The sequence below is a fragment of the Epinephelus lanceolatus genome, chromosome 11, assembly GCF_041903045.1.
Source record: "Epinephelus lanceolatus isolate andai-2023 chromosome 11, ASM4190304v1, whole genome shotgun sequence".
NCBI classification, from domain to species: domain Eukaryota; kingdom Metazoa; phylum Chordata; class Actinopteri; order Perciformes; family Serranidae; genus Epinephelus; species Epinephelus lanceolatus.
The window spans coordinates 25,280,856-25,300,626 of NC_135744.1; the positions used below are offsets into that span (position 1 = coordinate 25,280,856).

Consider the following 19,771-nt stretch of genomic DNA (forward strand, 5'->3'; position numbering starts at 1 on the left):
AGTGTGTCAGAAAAATCACTGTAAAGTTTTTCAAAAAATGTCTAGTATAGTATTCCAGAAAATGATAGTACAGTACGCGATGAAAATGTCCTATCATAGCATGCCAAAAAAATTGCATAGTATAGTATAGTATTCCAAAAAATTATAGTATAGTATGGAATAATAAATGTCATAGTTTAGTATGTCCAAAAAAAAAAAAAAAAATCATGGTATAGTATGTCAAAAAAAAACATCATAGTATAGTATGTCAATTATGTGATATTGGGCTTTATAAATAAAATTGATTGATTGATTGAAGAAAAATCACAGGATAGTATGCCAAAAAACTCTACGAGTAAAAAAAAATGTCATAGTACAGTATGCCAAAAAAGTCATAGTACAGTATGTCAAAAAAATCATAGTATAGTATACCATAAAAATGTCATGTCAAAAAATGTCATTTTACAGTTTGCCAAAAAATCATAGTATAGTATGCAAATAAAATGTCAAAGTATAGTATGTCACAAAAAAATCATAGCATTGTGTGACATAGAAAAACACAGTATAGTTTGACATAAAAATATAATACATTATGAAACAAAGATTTAATTAAAAAATATCACTATCTTAAAATAATATATATAGTATGATACATTTTTAAAATCCATAGTGGGAGCTAGTCAATTCAGAAAGTTTTTACATAATGTTATTTTGCCACCTCAGGGTAGATCATTTGATTTTCTCCCCTCATCAATCTACATTTAGGACCCCATAATGACAAAGTGTAAACAGGACTTGAGAATTTTTTGCAAATTTATTCAAAGAAACCCTGAAATATCAAAGTAACATAGGTATTCGGTGCTTTAACTGAGTATTTAGTACTTTCTGAATGCCCCGTAGGTGTTGAGCAGAGGCCCGAGAATGGAGCCTTGGGGAGCCCCGCAGGTCATCATTGTATACTCACCTGTAATTACCAAAATATGCTATCAAAATCAAAATTAACGCATCATACTGCACATTATCTCGTTTAAAAAAAGGGGGTGGCTTCTCAGTGTTCTAAGATTTTTTTATATACAGTACAGGCCAAAAGTTTGGACACACCTTCTCATTCAATGCGTTTTCTTTATTTTCATGACTATTTACATTGTAGATTCTCACTGAAGGCATCAAAACTATGAATGAACACATGTGGAGTTATGTACTTAACAAAAAAAGGTGAAATAACTGAAAACATGTTTTATATTCTGGTTTCTTCAAAATAGCCACCCTTTGCTCTGATTACTGCTTTGCACACTCTTGGCATTCTCTCCATGAGCTTCAAGAGGTAGTCACCTGAAATGGTTTCCACTTCACAGGTGTGCCTTATCAGGGTTAATTAGTGGAATTTCTTGCTTTATCAATGGGGTTGGGACCATCAGTTGTGTTGTGCAGAAGTCAGGTTAATACACAGCCGACAGCCCTATTGGACAACTGTTAAAATTCATATTATGGCAAGAACCAATCAGCTAACTAAAGAAAAACGAGTGGCCATCATTACTTTAAGAAATGAAGGTCAGTCAGTCCGGAAAATTGCAAAAACTTTAAATGTGTCCCCAAGTGGAGTCGCAAAAACCATCAAGCGCTACAACGAAACTGGCACACATGAGGACCGACCCAGGAAAGGAAGACCAAGAGTCACCTCTGCTTCTGAGGATAAGTTCATCCGAGTCACCAGCCTCAGAAATGGCAAGTTAACAGCAGCTCAGATCAGAGACCAGATGAATGCCACACAGAGTTCTAGCAGCAGACCCATCTCTAGAACAACTGTTAAGAGGAGACTGCGCCAATCAGGCCTTCATGGTCAAATAGCTGCTAGGAAACCACTGCTAAGGAGAGGCAACAAGCAGAAGAGATTTGTTTGGGCCAAGAAACACAAGGAATGGACATTAGACCAGTGGAAATCTGTGCTTTGGTCTGATGAGTCCAAATTTGAGATCTTTGGTTCCAACCGCCGTGTCTTTGTGAGACGCAGAAAAGGTGAACGGATGGATTCCACATGCCTGGTTCCCACTGTGAAGCATGGAGGAGGAGGTGTGATGGTGTGGGGGTGTTTTGCTGGTGACACTGTTGGGGATTTATTCAAAATTGAAGGCACACTGAACCAGCATGGCTACCACAGCATCCTGCAGCGACATGCCATCCCATCCGGTTTGTGTTTAGTTGGACGATCATTTATTTTTCAACAGGACAATGACCCCAAACACACCTCCAGGCTGTGTAAGGGCTATTTGACCAAGAAGGAGAGTGATGGAGTGCTGCGGCAGATGACCTGGCCTCCACAGTCACTGGACCTGAACCCAATCGAGATGGTTTGGGGTGAGCTGGACCGCAGAGTGAAGGCAAAGGGGCCAACAAGTGCTAAACACCTCTGGGAACTCCTTCAAGACTGTTGGAAAACCATTTCAGGTGACTACCTCTTGAAGCTCATGGAGAGAATGCCAAGAGTGTGCAAAGCAGTAATCAGAGCAAAGGGTGGCTATTTTGAAGAAACTAGAATATAAAACATGTTTTCAGTTATTTCACCTTTTTTTGTTAAGTACATAACTCCACATGTGTTTATTCATAGTTTTGATGCCTTCAGTGAGAATCTATAATGTAAATAGTCATGAAAATAAAGAAAACGCATTGAATGAGAAGGTGTGTCCAAACTTTTGGCCTGTACTGTATATATATATATATATATTATATATATATAATCCCGACCCATGTTCATTGAGGAAGAGGAAAAAAAAAGCAACAGGTCATAGTGCCTAGTATTTTATTTCCTGAAGACAAATTTCATACAATAAAACATTCCATCACAATCCAAATGAAAGTCCACCCAAAGAGAAGTCACCTGCTATGTAATCCTGTGATCTTGGTTAAAACATGATTTGTTATCACGTACAATTCTCTGCCAAAGCTTCAGACCAGAAAACCATAATCTATGACAAAATAATGATCATTATTATGTGACAAAAACAGATGGACTTCCCTCTTTGTTATGTCCATCCTCTGAGTGCAGTCTAGAAGGTGCATACTTGGTCCATCACTACTTAACCATTCAGTGTTAAAGGTGCAGTTCCAGAATTTGTCTCTTAATCACATTATGGGCTTTGCTCCTTGTTTGGAGCTTTGGAAGAGAGCATCTCAGTTCAGAACGTGATCACAGGATTAACCAGAGAGCAACTCCACTTAAGTCCCAAAATGTCCCACACATCAGGTACGCAAACATCATCCATGAATACAAAAACAACCGCCAAAGTATTCTAGTAGCCACTGTCTCTAAATAACAAAGTTTAAAACGTGATGAGAAAATAAACCAAGTTATACTTGTGTAATGTTTTAGTAATTGTTAGTTGGCTATTGAAACGACATGATAGCATGGTTAATTTATATTACACCACTTCCCAACACCTTTGCCGACCTAACGCTGAGACAACTATGTAGCATATGAGAGTGCAGACGATTACTGAGCATGCACTTGTTTACCTGTAGAATATGCAGTTATTGAAGCAGACACTGCAGCTGTCATTACTATGTATCCCTCTCCCATCTATCAACAGCATGTTTCAACCCTTTAAATACTGTTTCTGTTTGAGGTAAAGTAACTGCTTTAGCAGTTCAGCCAGACTTTTTCTTTTAGACTTGCCACAGAAAGAAACCATTGCATAATAAAACTATGAAAGCAGTAACAAAAAGAGCCGATTCTTCATAGGACTATACATATACACATTATAATCTCTCTTTTTTTATTTTTACAATATGGAGCCATCCATAATTGCTGCTGCCACAGTCCCCTGTCTGTAAGAGCATTTTCTGAGAGAGAAAATTTACAGTATCGCACATTATCTGCCAGCAGAGCCTAAAGTGACTCAGCTTCCAAGAGTCCCTGTCATCCCAGCATCCTGCAGGAGCTCTGATATTGCTTTAACATTGTCAGCAAGTTACCATCTACAAGGTCGCATAGTCCTCAATTATATTAAAATAATCTAGTGGTGTCACAACATCAACAGATATTGGATATGGTGCATGATGAGCAAACTGCTAAAACACAGCAACGAAGGCTTTTTATCCCTTTACCTGGCTGATAATGCAAGTAGGACTTGTTTTTAACCGGAATAATTATCACATTATCACATCCGACAAACAAGGGCCAGGTGTGCAGATTAAAGATAGTTTTTCAGTCAAATATCAGCAGGCCACAGTGAAAAGCTAACGGCTTTCTCAAAAAGGCCCCAAAGCCTGAGTAAAACATGCACGTTATTGTGTCCTCATGCATCCTCTCGAGCTCTGCGCGGCTCAATCGGCCACACGAGAGTCAACAACCAGACTAAAGTCTAACCTGCGTCCCTGAAGTCCCTCAGCCTTTGGAGCCACTATGACAAGCACGTCAGGGTTTCTATTCATAGCTCCTGATTTGTTTGAAGTTTCTGTGCGGCCAGTGGCAGTGGATGAAATAGAAAATCATTTACAGTCTCAACAGATCCCTTTAACTCTATCAAGACAATCACCAAATATCAGCAGTGCCATAAAAGAACGTGTTTGTGGATATTTCCATAATGATAAGATGGGCACTAATAAAAAGACCATTATGTGACCATTCTTTTTTCCAATTTGTACATACTTAACACTATTATATACCATAGAAATATATAAATATTATAAAATCTTTTTCTTTTTTTTCTTTTTAAACGATGAGCAAGCACTGGCATGCTACTTGATTCCAACGAGATTTCTAGTCATAAAATCGGTATGTTGCAGGATAGAGAAGGTTTCAGCATCTCTGTGTGGGTGTATGTGTAAAAAACCTGAACAGGAAGTCAGATTTTGGCTATTTATGTTGTGTTTCTTGTTGAAATTCAGTACTGCTCAAATTGGCTATGTGGCAAAGAGGTGAAAATAAAAACCGATGGGGCTGAATCTGAGCTTGGAACTGTGTAACAGTCATATCTGAAGCTAAGTGAGGCCAGTTTGGTAAGGGATACTTCCCTTTTCACAATTCATTGTCCTGTTCTCAACAAACCCTCTGAGGTCAGCTCATCAGGGGAGAAAATCATCCATCTTGAAGGGTAAACCATACTGCTGCGGGACGGTTGAGTGATGAGTGTGTACGGGGGGGGGGGGGGCAGCCATCACGATGGTGGGGCGTTCTGGTTCTGGTATATGGATGCCTTGTCTTTCAAAAGGTCCAGACATAGATGACAGCTCCAGCTCCCTGAGGGCCAAAATGACAGACAAAATTCTATTAATGCCAGAGATGTTTAAAGCTTTGATCCTAGAGTAGGCGCTGCAGCCTACTAACTGATTCATGAAGGAAAGTCGTCCTACAAGTAATGCTGGATATTAAACCTCAATAATTTTTTGTCATTGAATTAAATGTCTTTTTGCTTTCTGTATAGAAACAAAACCCATTGAATACATTTTCCTGTATCAGCGTGAAAATTGACTAAAAGACATTCATTAAACTAAAGAACTCAATTTGTAAAAAAATACTACGGGTGTTATCAATACTCGGATGACCGACGCTACAATCATAAATTGAAATGTCAGCTCCGTACAGCAGCAGCAGCGTCGCAGCACAGAGCTCTGCCAGAAGCAAGCTGGGACCTTATGGCAAGAAAACATTCGTTGACCAATGCTGGATAGAGGAAGATAGATGATAGAGATGAGAGAGATAGATGATACAGGAAGACGCAGTCATCATCAGTTGGAAGGCGTATCCCGTCAGAGAAGAGATATGAAGGAGGAGGGAGCCACTGCGGAGCCCGAGCCACAGCCCAAAAGAAAGAAAACTTAAGCAAGTTTATCATAACTAAAAGCAGGCGCTGCCACAGCTACACAAACTGCTCTTGTTGTATTTTATTCAAAGTAACAGGAAGATCTAAAGATCTAACATTAAAGATTAAAGTAAGCGCTCTACAGACAATGAGCATTATCAACATGTACCTTTTTTGGCGGATACATTTCCTCACTGCAGTATCCCTACTGGTCAGATTTATAATCTGGTTTGTTTATTCTTGGATCAGATAGTACCCAATGTAATTGAACATTTTTTCCAATTTTACACTATTTATTTTAGTTTGTGTTTTGACAGCATTTAACATTTAAAAACTCTTTACATCTTTTGTTTAATGAAAACGAAGGTTTTATAGAAAGCATGTTTTTATTTGTTGCTTTTATCTGCAGGAAGCCAATATGCTTTCAGAAGCTACTAAGGATGTAGAATCAGTACAAGTATTTAGTACAGATACCTGCAGTGTTGTGAAGCAACACAAGTGAACAAACGTCTGCGTCGTCTGAGCTCCATAGCAGGCCTTCAGGCAGTGTTGTACAAGCTTGGTTTACTCTGTGAAAGACTTGTGGTGCTAGTATTCTTCCTTCTTTACTGAGCCTTTAAACGACTGAAAACTGCTTTTCAGACTACACAGTCCTAGCGCTATTATTATTATTATTATTATTATGGCAGGAAATCGGGACAGTCTGACATAAGATCCTTGGTGCAAAAAAAATGCAGGTATTGTCTGACTGGATAAGTTTCAATAGTACTCAATACTCAGTTATTTCGGTAGAAACCTTAATGGTATTAATATATCCAGCCCTATCACTAACGTCCTTTGTTTTGATACGTTCAGTTTTTACACATGTGGTGATCTTACCCTCTGGAGGTTCAGACATGGGTGGGTTGAGACAGTACATGTGATAGCCTCTATCACAGTCGTCACAGAACAGAAGCTGATCCTGGAAGAAACAGGACAACACAAACACTTAAGACTTCAGCATTCTACAGTACACACAATATCTGAATGTAGGTAAACTCACGTCGTTCTCTGAGGTGCCGCACATGTTGCAGCACTTGCACTCTATGCACTGCCAGCGGTACGTCTTCACAGCGGCCATCATTACAGGAGTGAACTGCAGGCAGGACGGGTGGCCTGTGTGTAGAAAAATGTTTGTCACATGAGTTTGCTGCAAAGGTTTCTACTTTTTCCTGTTGTTACTTTATTCTTTTATTCCCTAACATACCTGAGCGTCCACAGTCGGAGCAGGACACCAACTCTTCTGACTGGCCAGTTTTGTGATTGGTTTTGGAGTCTCCCAGGCAAAAGTCACAGTAATTATTAGGCAACGCGAGACCATCTGGGCCTTTCTTGGGGGCTGAGAAACAAGATGAAAACACCCAGAGAGCATCAGTGCTCAGCCTCTCTTAAGTCCAGCTCTACACTGAACCCAGCAATCTAATGGTGAAATCTGGGCGCACAGTAAATGATCTCTTACTTTTAGGCTCATCGGGCAGCGGCAGGGGGGGCTCACTGATCTCCATCTCTTCCTTCTCCTCACCCTCCTCATCAGCCAGGTGGGAGTGGGCGTAGTGGTAGCTCAGGCCGGGACGGTTCTTGTAGCGCTTCCCACAGACTGCCACCAAAACCAGAAAATACAACGTGTATGAAAACAAAGAATAAGTAAAGTCCATCATAAATAAAGTCGGGGTGAAAGGGGGATGACTCAGAAAGGAGTGTTTACTTCTGACTAAAACAGTAACGTAAATAGTTTCTTTCACTGTATCATTTCTATCGTTCAGATTATTGTCAAAAGAACTTTGGGGGACATTTCACAAGAATTTAGTGAGCCAAACTGTAGCTAAATGAGCACGGTCTATCTGCATTATTAACCAGGACGTCCATAACTGTAATAATCTAAAAATGACCAATCTTATACATCAAGTCTGTTTACAGGTCTTTGAGAGCACTACTGAATATGTGAAAAAAAGTTGCAGAAAGTCTTTTGTGGCTCTAAAGGGAGCTGCATGAAGTCTGATAAATTGCATCAAGTGATGTCACCTGAGTCAGTGATGGCTGGGGTTAAAGACTGCAAGTTGGGGGTGAGGAGTTAAATGGAAATCAGTTTACCAGACTTAGCTGCTCCACATCTCTGTTTAAGGCTACATTAGCCACTACTAGCATAACACACTCCAACTGAACTGTCAGCCAAGTTGCATTATGGGTATTGTAGTACCAGGAAGAAGAATAAATTAGATAATAAAGACAATACACCTTTTTAAAAACTATACACTGTAAGCTTGAAAGTGTAATGTTAAAATTGGTGGAGTACTCTTTTAAGGCATATGTTGGTATAATATGATAAGACTTAATCAGTTTTGAGTGATGACGATGTGTTTGGGACAACAAGAAAATCTCTTAAAATCCCAACACGTTTCTGTGATAACCTGCTTTGTGTTTACTATCTGGATATCCACAGTGACATCAGTATCGAGAGGGTATATGACACTTAAATTTAATGCTCTTTTCATACCTTTTGGAGAAACTTTTTATCCATTTTTGGACAAATCTTATTCAAAAGTAAATATAAAAGGTAAGAAGTATATATGTGCTTCCATGCAGTGGTAGATTTTATGTAGGAATACTGTATGGTTATAAGACTGCAATAGGTTTATCTACATTTTGTCAACAGATAAGTACAAAGTCAGAGATATTATGAGGTTCAGTAGTACGTTTAAAGATTTGTAACATCAGAAATGTGGACTTTAATGCAGAAGAGCTTAATTTATTCCAACAATAAGAGGTTGAAAATTAAAACCAGATAAAATGTTTGTGCAGTTAAGACCTCACAACTTCAAATTTAAGACTTTTCAGTGACTTTTAAGGCCTGATATTTGTAACATTTCAGACATTTTAAGACAGACATTGAAAGATGAAGAATTATGAAGCGGTCCGGAAATGTATAGATTATGCTCTGAGGCAGTGGCATGTGTCATCACATCCTGCTCTGTATTTGGGCACAGCGTTAAGATAACATCTCAGTCACTGGCACTGCTAACACCACCCATGTATTAGAACAACAGTTTCAACTTCTTCAATTTAGGACAAGTGCCTGACAAGCACAACAGCTCCTATTGCTCTGAATAATAAAGTTTCTGATCTGAATTTATTCTGTGTTAATTGGGGGGTAAGAGAGGCCAGTGGGGTGGTGTGAGGAGGACTTACTGACTTTAAGAGGGACAAAGATGCCACTGTTTGCAGCCATCGTCACAGGGGGTGTGTGAGCTAAGGTTTGTCATAAGATAACGCCCAAAGACAAACTACTTCTTCTTTCGCTTCCACACTTTCTCTCATTTTCATTTCCTCAAAAGGCTTAGGTTGTACTTCTTCAAACTGTGGACGGTTTTCCCCCAGAGGATCTTAGCAATGTTGCTAAAATCACAGCTAGTCACATGCTGAGTGATTGTGTGCACAGAGATTTGGAAAAACACTCCCCAAAAGTAAAACAGGCATCAAACTGACTCGAAACAAAGGCAGCAGCTCACTCTAAAGCATGGAACGTGGGATGAGACATTACAGGGTGCAAAGGTGGTGAAGAGGAATAAAGGAAAAAAAAAACAAGCAAGGAAAAAAATGAAACTGCACACATCAAAAAGCGAGACAAAAGAAAGCACAGAGAGAAAAAACAACAGCAGGATCCTAGCTTATCTAAATCTGTGGGACGTTCAGGGCCAGATTAAGGGGAAAATTACTTTCATGGGCCACATCTTATTTTTTGTAAGCTGAGACGGCTCATATCTTTAGCCGATTACAAACTCCAGTTTAATTAGGGTGTACAATAACATGGTCTTGCCCCTTTCTAAATCCACTTAATCACATTTAAGTAAATGACAGAACACGTATGAACTGAACTAAACAAAAAGCAAATCTACTTGGTAACATGGACAGAAAATTAAAACAGGCAGTGAAGACAAAAGACAAGGCAGACAGGAGTAAAAAGGAATGAGAGAAATATACCTCTTTCAGAAGGTTTTGAAATATGCTTTTGTTTGATAGTGTCTGAAAGAGAGAAGAGAAGGAGAAGAGAGAGCACAGACAGAGACTCAGAGAAATAGGCTCATAGACTGACAGAGGATCAGTCAGTCAGTCTGTCAGTCAGCGCTACTGAGAGCTGCAGCTCAAAGTGAAAATGCTTCACAAAAGAGGAAAAAAACACACATCGAGCAGTACGGATACATAGTCTGACAACACCAAAGAAGTGGAAGAAACAATTCCCCCCCAGCCCACGGAAAGATTTGAAATGCAAGTTAAAGGAAAGTATGATATCATAATGACACATGAAACAACACAGCTGAGCCTGGACTAGCTTTATAAATATCAGATTAAGCTAACAGAGAGCAGAGAGAAGATGGAGGAGACCATGAAGAGAGAGAAGGAGGGAGAGGATGAAAAGGAGGGTGATAAAGAATGAGGACTCTGGGCAAAATCTTGCTTGATTAGATTATAAACATTACAGCTATTAACATCTGCAGTGACCCTCTGCTCTGTCCCGAGTTCACATGCTCTCCTCTCCCACCCCCCCAGAACTCACTGTCACAGGCATACGGCTTGTCTCGATCTTCCAGTGCTGCTGTGTCCAGCTTCTTCCTGTTACCGGCCACTCCTCGACCCTGAGGACAAAGACATTAACCGCTTTTACACCGCCTCTTCCAAGTGGGAATTTCACGCTGTTATTTTGCCTAAACATGCTGTGTAAAATGTACAGTTGCGAAATGGGAGGACAGAGTTGTCTCGCCTTTAAGCCAGCATCAGAGGTAGTAACAGCACCAACACTATGTCTGTATAAACAGGACAGCCGGCAGGACGGGAAAATGGGCAGCATGGGTTTGACGTTTCGGTGACAAGCTATGTGTGCAGCCCACATCCAGGAGATTTTAAAAGTAGCTGATAGCAGTTAGCAGCTAACTCAAAAAAGAAGAACAGCTTCCCAAAATGAAGCTCCAGAAGCTCCTTAGCCTCCGAGCAGAGGACGAGATCAACCGCCGTATAACAGAGACGGTAAGTGACTGTTATTGTCATGTTATGCTGTTCTTATTGTTTATAAAGTGCTGCAGACGTGTATGTTGTATGTCACAGTTGACACCAACAGTGCTGGCATGCTCTCTAAAATCATACACTTGAGTGGCATGTTCCCGCTGTCATTTGGTTCTGTGTAAAAATGCAAAGGAGGCAAAAAGATGGGACTTCGTAGCAGCCCTACAGCGTGACCTCTGTGTAAAAAGGTCTACAGACAGTCTGGGAGTTCTTTACCTTCCCCTTCCCCTTGCCTCTTCTTTTAGGCGTGTCTTCCTCGTAGTCTTCATCATCCAGGTCATCCAGGAAGTCATCGGGCTCGAGGATTCTCTGTGTTGAGGCAATGACCAAATGAGAAACTCAAATTATTTTCTTGACTCCAAACATATCTTATGCCTGAGGCCCAATTCAGACCAAAAATTTAAGATGAGATTTTGTTTTCGAACGTTGTTTACTGGCCTGTCTCAGCTTGATTTAAGCTGGGTGATGGTGTCGCATGCGACTCAGTTTATTAAGTTGCAAGTGGCTTGTTTTAAGTATCTTGCCTTCAACATACACACTGAAGGAGCCAGGAATCAAACTGGTGATCTTCAGATTAGTGTATGACTTTCTCTACCTCCTGAGCTACGTTGCAAACCGGCGTATTGTAAATAGTTGCAATTATCACTGCACGGTGGTGCAATGATTAGCATTGTTGCCTGGTTCAAACATGGGATGAAGGGTCTGAACCTTGGGGTGCGGGAGCCCTTCTGAGCAGAGTTTGCATGTTCTCCCTGTGTCAGCGTGAGTTTTCTGAGTACTCCGGCTTCCTCCCACAGTCCAAAGACATGCAGGTTAATTGGTGACTCTTAATTGGCCGTAGGTGTGAATGTGAGTGAGAATGGCTGTCTGTCTCTATGTGTCAGCCCTGTGATAGTCTGATGACCTGTCCAGGGTGTACCCTGCCTCTCGCCCAATGTCAGCTGGGATAGGCTCCAGCCCCCCGCGACCCCTGACAGGATAAGCAGTTACGGAAAATCAATACAATAATCAATGACCGACTCGTCTCGTCACAAATCTTTGGTCTGAACAGGACTTTGTGCTGATAACAAGAACCTTTCTAATCCTTGTAGCAGGGTTCAGGCCTCCGGTGTAGTCACTTGTGTTTGAATCCTCCTCAGACCCTCGGAGCTCTGTGGTCGTCCGTTTTTCCACTGACTCCCCCTTGAGCAGGGCCTCCAGGCTGCTGCCATCCGCTGACAAGACAGCATCCTTCTTCAGTCCTACGTCTACCTCTATAAATAAAACACAATGAGTTAGGACAGGAGCACGAAAGCAAAACACTTAGATGCATATTTTACCAGAAAACACGCACATAGACAGTGGTGCTTTTTCACTGAGGCACATCCTGATGTATACATCTGCCCTTACAAGCATAAAACATGTCAATTTTGCGTGAATTCTTACAGTTGTTCTTGAACACCTGGAAAGCATATCCTTTTATAGCTGTTTTCTTGAAGGCTAACATGAGCTGGATGATGTGGTACCTGACTTGAGAGGAGGGAAGATAAGCCGGGGGTCCTCGTGAGAATGAGATCGCCGCTTCTTCCTCCACCTCCTGGATGGGTACGTGTAGAGCTGCCCTGGAGCCATGCCTGGGGGACATCAGAACACACTCATTTACATAACACTGAACCCATTTTAATGAAAAACTTGTCAGCTTTTTCTGACAAACTGACACAGCTTGTTAGCGTAATTAGCATCCTTGCTTAAACCTAAAGGGCAGATTTAGCTGCAAGCTTGATTAAATTACACTCGGCTCATTGAAAAACATTTGTGCTTGACTCTATGAAGATTTCACTCTCCAAATATTTTAATTAACTTTCATGAGCTGCTGTATTTCTCTGCTTGATGTCAAGGAGTTTTTTCTTCCTACTGTTTTTAGCTTCAAAAAGTTATCACAAAAAAACATGAAAGAGAGAGGATGGTGATATGAAAGATGCTAACAAGGCATTTTCATCTTAAGTGAAGCTAAAACAACCCATCTTTGCAATTTTGTCCTCATTGTTCCCTTTTCATCCATTTAGTTAATCTCAAAAAGCATTTTTTAATCAGATAACCTTCAACCTAGAATTTTTCTTAACAGATCCAGCTGAATAAACTAAAATTAAAATCCTGTAGGGAGATGTACAGTTCATTTTGTGGCACACTAGACTACATATTTGTGTGTCTCACCTGGTCCCCTGTGTCTCTTTTCCATCCATATGTAGCAGTTGCTCTGTGCCACACCTGTCTGAGAGTCTAGGAAGGGCATTCGGACGCTCCTCTCCGCACAGAGCCTGGCGTTGTAGTTATGACATTGCTCCATGGCATCTCTGTAGTACTGCTCCCCCAACCTGGCACCACAAACCAGAGCCAGATGCTTGTTGTTATTCAGTCCATTATGGTTAAGACACAAAAATCAGTGGATGTAGGTATTACAAAACAAGTGCAGTCTTACTTGGAAAATTCTGAACCTCTCTTTCAGTTAATCAAAAGCCTGTTGTTTTTCTACCCTGTGATGCCACCTTGGAAAAAACAGCTCACTCACGAGACAGTGTCTTTGTACTCCAGACTAAATCATTAGTGAGAGTGCAACAGCAGGTGCTCCTTTGTTGGTACATCAACAGCAAAGAGCTTGGTAGTCAGCACAGTCACAAATGTGCTGTGTTTTCAATATAAATACACTCAAATACTGCTGTGAGATTAGTCCATTAAGGAGAGCCAAGGGCTGCATCACTTCCAAGTCAGACAAACAGGCTCATGTTAACATTTTAATGTCAGACTTAACCATGTTATTCAATGTAAAGATGTAATGACTCAGTACAATGTCGTAAATCTGCTATTTGGTCAAGTCTACACTGGAAACTTGAGGCTTTTTACATTTAAAGAAGTGACAGTAGTGACTGTTTCTAACTACAACCTTAGTTCCAAAAAGGTGGGCATTGCGTTAAATGTAAATAAATACAGAATGCAATGATTTGTAAATTCTTTTCGACCTAAATTAAACTGAATACAGAACAAAGACAATATAGTTAATAGTCAAACTGAATTTAATGCCTGCAACATGTTCCAAAAAAGTTGGGCAACCAAAGTTGCCTAATAAACAACTTTGGTTGCTTAATAGTCCTTGGTCTTCATTGTCATCTTTTGTGTTTCACAATGCACCAAACATTTTCAATGGGAATCAGGTCTGGACTGCAGGCAGGCCAGTCTAGTACCTGCACTTGTTTACTATGAAGCCACGCTGTTGTAACACAGGCAGAATGTGTCTTGGTGTTGTGTCTTGCTATAATAAGCAGGGACGTCCCTAAAAAAAGACACTGTCTGTATGGCAGGATATGTTACCATGGTTACTAAGAGCTTCGTATGCAGATAAATTTGTGTCAATATTATTTGTGTGAACAGATCGACAAGCCATGTGTTCACGTGTAATCTGTAAATAAACACCTTCCACAGTTACAAAAAAAAGTTGGAAATTCACAAAACTTTTTTGCAAATAAAAAATGGATCCGCAAAAACATAAATAAATTCCACAATTAAAAAAAATCTGTGAATATATTTAATTAATTTACAAGTAAATGAAAAGCTTTTGTGAATATCTTCCTAAAATTTAGAATAGATATTTGTTTTTATTGGTGAATCTCAATTCTACACACAGTCTTTTATCATAAGTCATATTTTCAAAAATGTTTTTTGATTTTACAAATCTTTTTTTGTATTGGTAGAGGGTCTTTGTCAGTCTGTTCACACAAAGAATATTGAGATCTAACTCTATTTGGGTATTTGCAGATCCATTTTAAATTTGGAAAACAAATATTTTTTTTTTGAGTTTAGGGACTGTTGGTTATTTTTGAGGGGGAGAGAGTAGTGCAAAAAAGTATTTATTTGTATTTACTGTACTGAATTTTATTTATCTTATAGCAGATTTTGTTTTCTTTAAAAAAAATTCCAAATTACACCATTTTTTCTAGAAACTGTAAAAACAGAAGTTATAGTTGGATTTTCAAATTTCTGACAGTCTTTGGACACATGAGGTGCGATGACTGCTTCTTAATTCTTAAGAATTAAAATGACTTTATTCTATTTCTCATTTAAAAGTTGGCCAAAAATAAACCGGTTGCACAAACTAACCGGCATGCACAACAAGAGTGAAAACTGAGGCTTTTTTCAACTACAGTATTTCATCTTCAACTTTTAACTTTCAAACTTCAAGGGGAAGTTTTAAAACTAATAACTAATTTATGGTGGAGGGAAGGTCAAGTATTTTCTGCCAGTCACTCAGGATGGCTCAAGAAAAAAATCTGTAGCTTCAGGGAGGGTCAAAATAAATGATTAATCATAATGAAATAATTTATTTTCAAAAATTAAGTTACAGCCCAGTCACACTCCTGCTACGGTAAGTAAAGAACAGTCCCTTACAAATCTTTTTTTTTTGTATGTGTGGAAAGTGTTTCATTTTACAGATGACACATTAACACATAAACTGTCAATCTGTTCACACAAAAATACTGAGATCTTACTCTATATTTGCATATCCATTTCATATTTGTATTTTTAGTTTAGGGACCATTTGTTGCTTATGATGAGGAAAGAGATAGCGCAAAAAGTATTTATTTGTACTTACTGTACTGTATTGTATTTATTTTACCACAGATTAATTCTTTCATTCATTCTACATCATTTATCACAGCCAGAAACTGCAAAAAACATAAATTATAGTTGGATTTTTTTTTTTTTTTTTTAAATTTTTCGACAGTCCTTGGTCAAATGGCGTGTGACAAACGCTTATGTCAGAAAAAAAAGCACGACCAAATCTGAGCATTAAAAATATGCCATTTGCAAGAACTAATCAGCACACACAACTTTTAACTTTCAAACATCACGGGGAAGTTTTAAAAGTCTAATAACTAATTTATGGTGGAGGGAAGGTCATGTATTTTCTGACAGTCACTCGGGAAGGCTCAAGGAAATTTATTTGCAGCTTTAGGGAGGGTCCAAATAATAAAAATAATAAACTGAAATTGAAAAAAGTGAAGTCACATCCCTGCCACCCCTCCTATGATAATTAAAGAACAGTCCCTTACATAAGTTTTTTGTATTTGTATAAAGTGTTTCATATCTATAACACATTAACACACTGACAGTTGATCTGTTCACACAAACAATACTGAGACACATCTGTCTCCACAGTTTAAGCCAAATGCTTGTAAACACCGTGAATCAACTTCTTATATCAGCCACCCTGAGCACCGCAAAGTCAACGGAAATGAAAGCACGTTTTAGTCAAACTGAACACAGGTCACTGAAAACTTTGACGTTGCGTTACACCTTCAAAGAGTTACTCTGTGTGAGTGATAAATGTGGTGTGTACAGTGTGTGTGAGCCGGGTGTGTGAAGATGAAAGGACTGATCTTCAAGGCCAGTCTTTCATTCATTCTGAACTAGTTGGCGAGCCGCCACAGCAACAGCACTCCAGCCTGCGCTAACAGCGTTGGCCACAGCTTGTTAGCGTGAGAGCCACCTAGCTGCTGTACTTCACTGACGTTAGCACCGCGTTAGCTGTTAGGCTACAAACACACAACAAGTACCTGTAATAGCTTAATAAATACACTTATAACCACACCGACGTATGTTGTATGACACAGACTCGTGATTCGTGTTTCTGCGTGTCTGCTAACTTACACTTCCATTCCAGGATGTGAACACACACACGACGGTCCGACGTTGGCTAACCTCATTAAGTCAGTGGGAATGCTGCTAAGCTAGCTAGCGACACGCTCAGTGACTGTATGGACATAGAGCCGCTGACGTGTGACCGCGGTGTGTGACAAGTAGCCAGGTGTAAGGTGAGTAGAAAAGTCCAACACTTACAGTTTGACAACATTCTCAACAACAGCTGCCATCTTGCTTTAATACACGGGGAAAGTGGCTCTGGGTAATGTGTGCCCTCTGTCAGGACTTGTAGGCAGACAGGGCTGGAACCTGGCATCTGGCGCCCCCTTCTATGGAGTTGTAGTATTGCTGGTGGTTTACGACACAAAGCTGCAAATCTGATTTCTGTTAAAAATGTTATTTATCAGCAGCTTATGTACACACAGGATGCATTATCTCTTAACCCTGTAAAGCCCAAATATTTTAAAAAATATTTTAATGCCTTAAGTATTACTGTTAAACACTACCATAATGCACATTCTTTTTTTTATTTTAATGTACATTTTCATTTTTATTTTATTTTATTTTATTTTATTGCTTTATATTTACATACACCTATTTCATACTCTTATTCTCACTTCTTATAATTCTATATTCTTTAAATTGGAACGACTATAACGAATCATAATTTCCCCTCTGGGATCAACCGAGTATTTTTGACTCTAATTCTGATATAGAAAAAAATTTAAATTGTTGTTCACCATTCAGATGTTGATGTAGAGGGCCTCTGATTTAGAAATTAAAGTTTTTTTTAATTTTTTTTTATTATTTATTATTTATTTACTTGTTTAAGGACAAATGCATAAGACATTGCTTCATATGTAAAATACAAAGCAGATGCAATGCACACAGGTTTCTACCCGTGGCTACTTTGCAACTCCTGTCTCTGGTTAGGCTTTTAGAAATAAAAACAGTAAGTGTAAGATGAGCATGGAGTAATTCCATGCAATAATACAACAGAACATACACAGTAAAATACAGGCAAAGACTAAGTCAAAGAAAAGACCTCAATAAAAACAGACGAAAAAACAATTTAGGAATTTAAGTATGTTTTTTTTTTGTTTGATTTTTTAGGAAAATGTTGTGATTGTGCATGTTGGACCTTGTTGGGGGCAAATTTTTAATTTGTACTCATGTTGTCTGAGCAAATATACAAAACAACTAAAGGTTCATTTGCAGGGTTGATTTCTTCTTTAGCACCATAACAGCATATATCATAAATAATACTAACACAACAATCATCTTTGTAATGAACAGTCATTTATTAATAAAAAAAAAAAGATAAAGTTGTATTTACAGAGCTGAATTTCAACTCTTTGACCCAGTGTTCAACTGTGTTCATTTGCAATGCCAGTTCTTTGTCAATGAAAAGCAAAGTTGAACATTACACTTGAGGAAAGAATCCAGTGCTGTCTGGAGGGAAACGGCATCATCAGTGATATTCAGACCACAAAAATCAGTATTGGGCCATGATATTCTTTTTCAGCCAGCGATATCTGTCATTGGGCTAAATATCCACATAATCACCAGCTGGACAGTCAGTGGGTTGTTGGTTCTCTTTGTCCACTTCACTGGCATCTTCATCTGCCTCTCTGTCATTTGCATCATGGTCATCTGTTTCCATCTCAAAATCCATCTCCATTTTGGATGCATCAGTCACATCCGGCTCACTGTGTAGCAGACCTCTCTTTGGTATTCTGGAATGTAAAAGTTAAATAATAATAAATAATACAAATGAGTATTATGTTGTCATAGATAACCTAAAGGCTAAATACTTTTAATGCAAATAAATCCTAACTCTACTTACACATTCCATTAAATGCACAGGACACTGTCTGGCTATCCTATTATGCTTTCTACTTATCACACTAAAAGGAACACATGCATCCCCCAAGAACACTTACAACCTCACATTCAGAAACACTGAACAAACACCTGCCCTATAACAATGAAACAAGCACCCCACTCAGAAGAAAAAATAAATAAATGAAATAAAAATAATAATAATAATTTCGGAAACTGAGAAAAAAAAGTATACATTTAGTATATTTTTTACTAATAACATATAGTTCCATGCATGATTTTATACATACAGTTTGAAATACTGCAACCAGAAATAATTAATAATAATCAATTTCTAGTCTAAACTAAAAGTCTTTATAGTGAATCATCAAATACATTATAATTGCACCGGTATTTATTTCCATATGTGAAAAGTGCAATGTCACCATGTAATGAGTAAGGTGCACATGGTATTTTTACTACCACCCTGACCTATAGGGCTGTAGAATTGCAACACGGACATAAAAAGCTTAAACTCATGATAAATGTGTTCCACAATACTACAGATCTTTAACTAGGAAGTCACACTGAGATTAAAACCTCTTTTGCAAGTGAGACAGGGTCATATAGCAGCATACAAACAAATAGGACAACTATTAAATATTAAACTATTAAAAACTAGATTAAATCCCAGCAACAATATTTAATCTAGTTTGTTAAATAAAGCTGCAGCTAGAGCTGACTGATTCCTTTATTCTAAATTTAAAATCATTTAAAGAGATAAGAGTTTTGAGTTTGAACTCGACCTGCAGGTCATTCCAGGACCAGGGCCACAGTAGAACAGACTTGTTTCACCAGCCTGTGTGCACTTTAAACTGAAGCCATGTGTGTGACCTCAGATTATAGCTGCTTTGCAAAGATAAAAACATCTGGCTTAGGCACGTTGGACATTTACCTGAGATGATCTTATAAAGACTGTACTGATGTACCAGTGTTGTAACATAGGCAAAGTGAGGACGGCCATCCTACCATGCTGTACAAGGTTTAATGATGGGTCCTGAAACTAGGTTTAGTCATATACCTCAGGGCTGAGAGATAGAGGGTCAAACTTGGATAAGGTGGACTGTGAGGCAAACCTGTAAACAGTATCGCCAAAATCAAACAGACAGAAATAGGCTAGCGAAGCGTTTTCCCAATACAGTGTGAATTTCAGTTTCTTTGCAAGGTAGTAAATATTCAAAATTGGGACTTTTGTCCATCCAAATTCCCAAATATTTACAATTATCAACAGATTGAATGCAGACACCATAAAGAATATTCATGGAGAGGGTTGAAAGCTTTGTTTATCCAGGGGAGAAAGTCATATTTTTAGTTTTGGTTGAGTTTAAAGGCAGTTTCAGATCTGT

At 38.9% G+C, this 19,771-nt stretch overlaps 1 protein-coding gene across 4 annotated transcripts; it reads right to left on the reverse strand.

The window, feature by feature from the left end:
• Nucleotides 1-2,759: 2,759 nt before the first annotated feature.
• dpf2 (double PHD fingers 2) lies at nt 2,760-16,842 on the reverse strand. 4 transcript variants are annotated; one of them, XM_033648868.2, is made up of 12 exons: nt 16,743-16,842; nt 13,065-13,225; nt 12,377-12,484; nt 11,946-12,124; nt 11,088-11,180; nt 10,369-10,447; nt 9,795-9,836; nt 7,276-7,413; nt 7,024-7,155; nt 6,820-6,932; nt 6,657-6,738; nt 4,670-5,215 (listed from the first exon to the last, which is right to left on the reverse strand). In XM_033648868.2, exons 1-12 carry the CDS (start codon nt 16,772-16,774, stop codon nt 5,133-5,135), a joined length of 1,242 nt encoding a protein of 413 aa, XP_033504759.1. In that variant the 5' UTR covers nt 16,775-16,842; the 3' UTR covers nt 4,670-5,132. The 4 variants fall into 4 exon arrangements, with proteins under 4 accessions (XP_033504778.1, XP_033504769.1, XP_033504759.1 ...); XM_033648860.2 differs by lacking the exon at nt 16,743-16,842 and adding an exon at nt 16,554-16,709; XM_033648887.2 differs by lacking the exon at nt 9,795-9,836 and having other exon boundaries at nt 2,760-5,215.
• Between the last annotated feature and the right edge of the window lie 2,929 nt (nt 16,843-19,771).

Coding starts and splice junctions, on each gene's coding strand:
- dpf2 (XM_033648860.2), bottom strand. CDS start 16,609: ATGAGGTTAGCCAACGTCGGACCGTCGTGTGTGTGTTCACATCCTGGA. Junction 12,125..12,376: donor CTTCCCTCCTCTCAAGTCAG/GTACCACATCAT, acceptor TTTTATTTATAG/AGGTAGACGTAGGACTGAAG. Junction 7,156..7,275: donor GCTGCCCGATGAGCCTAAAA/GTAAGAGATCAT, acceptor CTTGTTTCTCAG/CCCCCAAGAAAGGCCCAGAT.